The sequence below is a fragment of the Anopheles moucheti genome, chromosome 3, assembly GCF_943734755.1.
Source record: "Anopheles moucheti chromosome 3, idAnoMoucSN_F20_07, whole genome shotgun sequence".
Lineage (NCBI taxonomy): Eukaryota > Metazoa > Arthropoda > Insecta > Diptera > Culicidae > Anopheles > Anopheles moucheti.
The window spans coordinates 7905016-7914507 of NC_069141.1; the positions used below are offsets into that span (position 1 = coordinate 7905016).

At 47.5% G+C, this 9492-nt stretch overlaps 1 protein-coding gene across 1 annotated transcript in view; it reads right to left on the bottom strand.

Annotated features, from left to right (window-relative positions):
- The window catches only part of LOC128300896 (uncharacterized), a 31661-nt gene extending 22654 nt beyond the window's left edge, over nt 1-9007 (bottom strand). The window contains exons 1-3 of the mRNA XM_053037144.1: nt 8621-9007; nt 1510-2545; nt 873-1129 (exon numbers count right to left, since the gene is read on the bottom strand). Coding sequence (XP_052893104.1) covers nt 873-1129; nt 1510-2545 — 1293 coding nt within the window. The 5' untranslated portion in view covers nt 8621-9007. The remainder of the gene's footprint in view (nt 1-872; nt 1130-1509; nt 2546-8620) is intronic.
- Nucleotides 9008-9492: the final 485 nt, after the last annotated feature.

Here is a 9492-nt window from a genome sequence, read left to right on the forward strand (position 1 = left end):
CCCGCACGACGTTCTAGCAGGATACTGCTGTGATGACATTTCAATAAGTAACTTCGATGGAGGCTAATGATCACATTCAACGTGCAGTGTGAATAGCTTCGCTACAAGGCATTAAGCAGCGACACAAACTGCTCAATTTGTGTCACATGGTTGTACTTCATGTTGACGCAAACTTCATACGGGGATGAAGAATTGTAGCAGTACCTTTAAAAGTGAAAGTTTAATCGACGATTCATCACCCGGAAGGTGCCTAATACAGTCATTGAGTTGACCAAGCCATGGGGTGCCATTGTGGCCATTACGATTTCGACGTAATCGATCCATTGGCCTACTGACACGCGATGAGATGAAGTTAGTAGAAATAGCGCAGGAAAAAAAAGCACCAATCGAAAGTGACATCTTCCCTGCTCAGGCTGTTCCCTGGTAGTACACGGGGCCGCGGTACGCTGCGTCCATTGTCAAATGTCACTAGCGCTCAAAACAATAATCGAGTGCAGAGTGGAATTCCACTCGCAGCCGTCGCGATTAAACGCACTTCATCAATCATTTACATCAGCTGATGATCGCCACCTTCCACGCCGTAACCTATACCGTGCGCACATTTCTCAAGGTATGTGTCGCGAGCGCTGTCGGTTGAATAATTCCTTCAAATTACCATTTCGATTCGAATGGCGAATGCCGCTCCTGGAGACGTGTCGTGTCGCATCACGCACGTTCTGGTTTGAAACACTTCGTCACTTCGAAACTATCCCACCGATAGCTTGTTATTTATGACATCCTACCATTACCAGCGTGTCTACTTGGATGTCCAAGGATGTCTCCAGTATGAAAATTGCTTCTTCTACCCCAAAAAAAAACCCCATCCCACCTACCTGGTTGTTCGTGTTGAACAGGTTCAGCTGAGACTCATCGACGACGCCATTGACACAGTACTGATGCGGGGCACAGATTTTGTTGGGTTCGTAGCAGGGAATCGTTTCCGGGATGGGATAGTCATACCCCCTCTCGGATGTCAATGTGGTTTTCTTGAAGTATGGCCGCGCGATCGTGCCGGTGGTTATGACCTGGCTAGTGATGCCACCGTCGGTACGCTCCTGCGTCTTCGTAACGGTCGTGCCGCCATAGTTATCTGGACGTGATACAAATTGGACTATTAGTTTTCGCAGGTTTGGCAGACGTGTGGAGCGCTACTTTCGCTAGTCTCGACTGGCTCGCTAAACTCTACGAAGCTAAATCAATACAAAAAGGAAAAACGTTCAAAGCAGACACATGCAAAACTGTACACTACAAATCAAAGCAGAAAGATAGGCGAGAGAGGAAATTGAGACATCAAAAGCCACAGGTTTGTCTAATCTACCGCATGCAAACTACTTCGTTATCGATTAATCCTACGCGCTACGGCACACTAACTTGTCGAGGGTTTCTCGCGAAACGCGAGCAAAACCCCACGTAAGCTGAAAATTGAAACGGATATTAGCGGAAGGATAGAAAGGAGAGCAAAAGCGTTACTTGGTGTTACTCCGGTCGTCCTGGTAGAGGTCCCCACGACCGACGCGGTGGAAGTACTGCCCGGCTGGCCCGGATAGAGGTTAGTTTGGATAGTATTGGTACGCTGCGTATCTACGTTAGTCTGTTTAGTAATGTCGACGGTGGTTCGTGGCACCGGGCTGTTAACGTTCGTGATCGTGTCCGTCCGCACGCCGGTAGTCGTGCTCTGGATGGTTTGCGGTGGTGGGGCGGGAACCGGAACGGGCGCGACGCCGGTCGTCGTTTGCGTTTTCGACTCTCGGATGATGGTGGACGTCTGGATGCCGCCGGCCCCAACGCCGGGCTGTACCGTGCCCGTGTTCACCTGCGTGTTGGAGGTGGACGAAGTGGTTCGGGAGCTGCCTGCGATGACACCGGGCTGGCCAACACCCGCCTGCGTCCCGAACGTGCTGGTTGAACTCTTCCTGATGCTCGTTCGCGTCCCACCGAGTGTACCGGCGACCCCACCCGTTGCCACACCCGCCCCCTGGAACCCTTGCGTTTGCGTGCCGATCGTACGCGAAGCGGTCGACGACTGGATGGACGTGGTGGTACCACCGGCCCCAAACGCTTGCCCCGCCTGACCGGTCGCAGTGCGCGCGGCCGACGCTTGGAATGCCGTCTGGGACACGGTACCGCCGGCCACGCCACCAGCACCGACCGCTGCACCCGCTACGGCACCCGCACCACCGGCCGCACCATCCTCACCGTCCGTACCGGGCGGATGCTGGACACCACCACCGATTTTAGTAGCCTTGAACGGGGTGTCCGGTGCCACCCACCAGAAGGTGGTTTGCTTCTTCTGGTCATGCGGTATGACATCGGCACCACCCGCACCGCCACCACCGGGAGCCTGTCGCTTAAACTGCTGGACATTACTGCTCGAGATCTGCGCCGACGCCGACTGGAAGCCTTGACCGGGCGAGAAAAACTCCGGACGGTAGCTTTGGTTGAGTTGACCCGTCGCCAGGCCCGCTATGCACAGCAGCCCCACCAGGGCCCTCGTTCGATGGTTCATCTGATGGAGGGAAAGGGAAAGGGAGAACAACCGATTAAAACCTCGAACACGAAACAAAAGCCACACGCTGCTGAAGATGCTGAAAGACGGCACGAAATCCTCTCATTAACGCCCGTCGAACGACGACATTCTTCTTTGGCGTTTGCGTGGTTTACTCGCAATCGAAAGACTGCATGAGAAGCAAGCGACGAACCCTCCCTTTTTGGTCGATAAACGGCAAACTTTGGCCGAGCGGGTTTTAGGTATTTTTTTTTTATTTACGCAACGTGTACCAAACGCATCTCACAATGTCCTATGCACACACAATAGCTGCCGCACGCTCTGCCCGGAACATCGAATACATCTCCCTTGCCGTCGCTGTACACTGTAACACTGTACGGGGGGCGAAGAACAAAAAACAAAGTTCTCACCGGTACGATCGTTAAAGTCACTCGACAGCCGTGGGGAACAAAAAATGTAAAGTTTGTAAAGGGTTTTGATTAACTACGGCCCAATGTTTCCCTGAGGTTCTTTGCTGGGCCTGTTCCACCTTGCTCGGCCGCTCGCCTCCTACCAGCAGATCGGGTCGCTAATCGATTTTTAACCCAACCGCTTGGCCCACGTTTAGCGGGAGCGATCGTCACCCATTCGGTACACCCTGCACTGGTACGCCCTACCTGTACGCTGCGTCCGAAGGCCTTTTGTCTCTGCAAGATTATCTCACGGATAATCTTCATGCCCGGTTGGCCCTTGCTGGGTGCGAGAGCTGTGAATGTGTCAAAAAGCTTTTGTCTACCGACGGTAGCGAACAAAACGGTACCGTGGAATGCAGCGTTGCAACAGCCCGGTCCTAATCGCTCGATATGCTAATAATTCGTGCATCAACTCGATCGACAGCTTCATTAGAGTACGTTGCGTGGTTTGAACACACGCGTTTAGGAAGGATGTTGCGAAAGTTCCAACCGGGGACGGGAAGTTTCTCAACGCCGCCGAAGAGGACACCTCCTTCAGGGTGGGTTTTCAACCGTCTTCGCTCGGTTGGACCACAATATTCGTGTGTTTATTATAGCGAGTAAGCAAATTTTGATTTCAGCTCGAGGTATTTCTGTCCTATCCCGAGGTGCCCACCACCTCAGTGGGGAAAATCGAAAATTCCGTAGCAAATAATACGAACTTGCCAACCTTGAACTTCGTCATCGGCTTCTCGCACACGGTGGCGGTGCGTGAAGATGATCATCTTCACAACGTGTTTCTTGATCGTTGGCGATGGTTCTTCTTTTGTTGTTATTATGCTTCTACTACAACCTCTAGGCTTTTTAAATTCACATTATTTACGCGAAGCGCGCGCGCGTGCGTGTGCGCACAACACACACACCCTGCGGTGGTGGGCCCATTGGCTTCTTTTCCTCGATCATACCGTTTTTTTTATTCCCCCAACTCTGCCACAGCACGATCGTGGAGGATCGAAAAAAAGTTTAATGTTGCCACCAGGGTGCACGAATAAAATTAAGTTAATAATAAAAAAAATCATACACATTCGAGCTGCACGACCTTATGGATGTTGTGTGATCTTTTTTTTCTCTCTCTTCGTGCTCATGCGAGAGATGATCGACTCTGCTCATCTTCTCCGGAAGGCAGCATCTTGTCGCGTGTGGCTAAGCGAGGTTGACCTTAAGCCTCAAAACGCCAAAGTGAACCACTGGCCGCGTACAAACCATCACCAAAGACGGCTGCCCTATAAGGGACAAATCTTCATCCAAAAGGGTTTTCTGCCCGTTGCCGTCAGCGGTCTTCTTCTGTGCGGCGGAAGTGAAGACCTTGTGACGCCTCCAAAAACGGTCCTCCCTGTCTATCCGGCGGGGGTAGTCTAGTCGACAGCTATTTCGGTGGTAATTTGAAACGGGCACATTCAAAAATATTTCGCTTTTGTTCAGCAAAACAGAGCTATCAAATAATTGTATGGCCTTTGCAGGGAACTTCCACGCCAAAGCTCCCTCGCACGAAATTTTTATCGCTTCACATATCTGACACTTTGAATAAAAAGCTTTGTCCCCAAAATAGACGAGCTATTCAAACAACAAAGCCCTTCGAGCAAACAAATCACACTCGATTGCATAAATCAAATGAGGCAAATCAAAGCTTCCTCTATGGGGTGATGATTAGAGGAGAAGATTTATATACGGAACCGCAACATAGATAGCCCTAGACGGTTCTATCTTCTCCGCTGCTAGGGCAATCGCTCTACGCACCAATCGGCGATGGTAATCTTCTAGCCGTAATCTAGCCAGACTATCTCAACGCAATCGTCAAGGTTAGCGCTACAAACATTCGTTAAGGTGATTAGCTTAGACGGTCGGAATGCGTTGATCAGCTGTTTTGTTCGTGAACGGATGGAGTTGGAAGAACAAAATTTGACTCATTTTGCGGATGTCGATTTTTTTGATAGACAATGGGAAATCATTTATAAAGTCAAAAAATCGTGACGTCAACACCGAAAATGATCTTACTCCGGGAAGTGAGTCAAGGGTTTTGTTGATAGCTGAAAAATTACCTCAATTCAATAAAAAAACTTTGAACATAATAGAAGAACATTAATTTCGACATTATATATTTCAATGAATTTATTTTATCAAGTAATTGTTCACGTTTAAGATGTTTTTAATAACTTTTTTATTAGCAATCTACTTCCGACTATTGTTTGCAGATTTTGCATTGTTTCCCCTTTTTTTGCTCTACTACGATGCGCTAATTGCAATTTAACACCATCAATCGTCCTCGTATAAACTCTCTCTTTTTGGAAATTATTGTGTCATCAGTCAATTAGTAAAGTCACGATAATTTCCAATCACACTACCGGGTGGGCACCACCAAAGTTGTGGCCGCCTGTATCGGGAGTAATATGAGGAAAAGAAAGCTTTCGTGTGGGATTGCTCACACCAACCATCGAACTTCTTTACGCTTCTATTGAAAGGAAGGTGTGAATTGGCTGGTACGAAACAAAGATCAACGATTGTTTTTTACATTGTTAACATGCTTGCTTGTTTGAACTTTCATGCTCTAGTGCCATACTGACCGTTTATGTAACTCGATGCAAGAAGATCTGTAACTAGTTGACCCTAACTACGATTGCAGATGGTTGCAGCATCTCTATCCTGACCTAGGGTACGGAAAGATGTTTCAAACTTCTTCGAACCAGGTCAGTTCCAAGCATTCGAGCAAAAAGAGATAGAGAAAGAAGAGTAGATTTCGGGTCCTCTATAAAATTCGATGCAAGGAAGTGGATTGAACAGTCACCCCACTAACGAGTGGGAGACATGGCAACGCGTGGAAACCAGTTCCTCTCAGTTGCATAACGCCGTAATGTTTGCTATCTGTCTTGTTTTTCTGTAAAATCCTTGCAACATTGAGTCACGCCGAAAAGGGATGGAAATTAAAAACTATTTGCAACAATTATGCTAAACCGTTTTTACATTGTAAAATGGCTGAACAATCAAACACCTTGCTTGGATAAAATTTTGCAATCAAATTCCAAAACCCTTCCCGAGCTGAATTAATTTAGATGTTATAAAATAAAAATAAAAACCCCACCTGAACCAAAACCATTCGGCAAAGCACGAACAAACCGCACATATTTTTCTAACCACCAAAACGAACCTGTTGTCGATGCGTCCTCGAGAGGATGCGAGATGGATTGGGTAACGTGCGCCCCGACGTGGAGGCTTTCCTCCAAAAATAGCGATTGATTAAGCGCTATCGAGAGATGCCGGCAACGGCTTGCGCATTTGCCTGCCGTTTCGTCTTCAAACTTGACCTTACCGAACGTGCGCGTACGCATACGCATCGGTTGGCTGGCCCGTTTTAGGCTAACCGTTTTATACATTGGACGGGGTGGGTTTTTTTCATAATTTTTCGTCATTTTTTTTCTTCTAATCTGCTCAAAGGTGCTGTTCCGATGGTACAGCATCGCGTCCGTTTGATCAAACGAGTAAAAGTTGGGGCTGAATGTTTTGTTCATCGTTTTCTTCACTCGGCTATTCAACGCTTTGACACAATGCGTGCTTTGCACAGTGTTTAGCAAGCGTAAGAAGCCGCATCGTACAACCGTGCTTGGGTGAAAAATAGTTATTCCGGCTGGCATTGAGCTTCTGACCGGGCCACCGAACCAGGTAAATCACTCATCGCCGAGCGGGTTCTTCGATGGGTTTGACCTTTCCCCCGTTACCTTCAGCGATAAAAGATGAACACGAATGCGTGTCCGATCGCACCTGGATTGATATTTCATGTGTCGATAAATTATTGTTTTCAAAACTTTGCTTTTCTTGCTGAGGAAGTCAAATTTCTTTGTATCGCAACGAAGCATACAACGTGGGTGAGTGTTAAATTTTACTAACAGCGAATAAATGACTCCTTTAACGGGTATCATTTCACCCCGTTCACCCCACGCGGTGTCAAGTTTTACTATCCCATTCGAAAACGATCAATTTTATGTCTTCTATTTAATTTTGAAACTGATGCAACAAACGCTCCAGATATTAGAAAACTAATAGCCAAGCTAATGATAGTCGTTAACCACTTTGCGATCTGTAGTCGCACGCTGGTGGCGCTGTGATACCCTACGGGGAAACAGGAATAAAGTGTCAATTACAGTTGCATTATTTAATGCTAACACGGCCCTGGCGGCAACCAACCAAGCAGATAGTGCTTTGTAAAAGGATAACAACATCAGCTCGATCTAAAACCGATCCCGACACGATTACAGACCCTGACCATGCCCTCGGGGTGAAGATTTGGTTTTCTTGCGTGGCATTTTTCTTCACCCTCTTATTTTCCCTCATCCGTGCCATTTCAAACTTCGAGATTTGAATTTTCAAACCATGCCGAATCGCACTGGATAGCGAGGCGAAAAACAAAACAAAAAATAATATTCATCGTGGCGTAATTAATGATACTCTAATATTATGTGTTCAAACCGACACAGCTGACAGGGTTCGGGATAGGAAGCAGGGCAGCAGCCACTCATAACTCGCAACCCCTGTCCAAGCGGACGCGCGTATAGAAATGGATACTTTCACAAACTTCTTCCAACGCATGGTCACATGCGGTTTTACGGGGTACGCGATTCTCGGCACAAGCGTCCGGTGGAGATGGTGAAAGAAGCAGATCAAAGTCAACGATAATTGAAAGTGTTTAATCAATTTCGGATTAACTCGAAATCCGTTGACACGCTTGCCCGCAGGGCTGTCGCGTTTTGTCCAGGCTCGGTCGAACAGCGTGATCGTTTTACAGGGAGGCAGTTTCGGTGGAAGCCACGCGTTTGCATGAAGCGTATGAAACGACCTGAAGATTACGGAGCACCAAAAATTAGACTGATTTTAACCCCTGACAAGCGGATGTGTCATATCTGGGCAGACTTTACGATCAACCTAAGGTGATTGTGTGGGAGTAGAGCATTTAATACAATGCTTTTGAACGATGTACAATATATTATTCAAGTATTTTATTGCAATATAGAAGCCATTCATCAAATAACTGAATTGAATTGGTCAAATTGGCTTAATTTTTTTTCCAAAATGCAAGCTTCACTTAGACATTTGTATTACAGCTTTAAACTTCAGAAATAAGCAATCCAAAAATGTCGAAATTCGCGCAAAATACAGCAATTTTCCGAAAGGGTGTTCCAGTGATGCCTTATCCACTCATCGCTATTACGATGAAAATTAGCATTTGCTGCCGAAGATAAGCACACTGCAGTTTACATGCTTCACCACTCAATTCTAACAGCATGATCGCGATCATAGCACTCGATCGATTTTCACTGTATGCAGAAAAATAAAATCCCAATCACAGCATCGATGGTCCGAATTTCCCACCCCCAAGCAAACAAACGTTTTTAAACGAACGTTCGTCGCTTTTCGCATGTTGAAGTCTCCTTTATATTTCCTGCTTTAAAATACAATTTCTCGTCGCTGTGTGCACTGAAATTGAATTTTAACGTAGTATACAGCCACGGAATGTATGTTCACTGTTCCCGCAGGACTTTTTTACACAAGATGTCCTTACTATGCTATGTTCACAACATGTTTTCCCAATGCTTACTTTGATATATTCGCACAACGCTCCACCTAGACCAAGAAACTTGTCACGAAACTTCCAACTGCACTGCTGTGCTGCACTATTCAGATGCAACGAACAGAACACAACACACAACTTTGGTAGACTTTCGCTTTCGTTTCACTTTCCGCGTTCGGGGCACGGATAACGGTTTATGCGCGTAAAACCGAACCTCTTCGCTTTTTTGCACTTGCTTTGTTCTTTGCCCGAATATGATACGGATTGGTATTTTTTTCTTCTCCTTTTTTAAAAAAAAGCTGCCAAATCACTGTGCAATCACCGTGTGGTCCATGTAAGGCCCGGCACAAATTCTTGTCGCTTCGTGCCCGGGTTCGACGAAACCAGGCGAGTCGCTAAAAACGAACGATTTTGGTGAACGACCACCTAAACTATGAGTGCGGGTCGCCAAGATCAACACTTTATATATAGCCCCGCGTGTGCCGGCGGCGGGGATTTCCTTAGCGTCCGGGGTGCCCGGTCGCGTCCAATTTGCGCGATCTTTCTCTCGCAACCCGGCCTGGGCCTGGTACCGGGCGCAACGCGGGAGGAAGGAAGATGATTCCGCGGGTGGAATTTGGGCACGTGAGTGCCCGGCGCTCTCGAGTGGCCTAGAAGTTACGGTCGTCATCCGCACCGCCGGTCGCGATCTTTGCAATCTCCCGTACCGCAGCACAACAAGACGCACGGGATAAACACGCGTGGTTCTCTCGCGAGACGGAACTCAAACCGACACTCACTCTCAGAAGCGCGGTGCGAACTGCAAAACGAAAGACTCACGAGCCCTGCAAACGACGAACCCGTCGCAGCTTCTCGTGAGATACGCACGGAGCCACTCACCAACGAGCGAAAGATGCAAA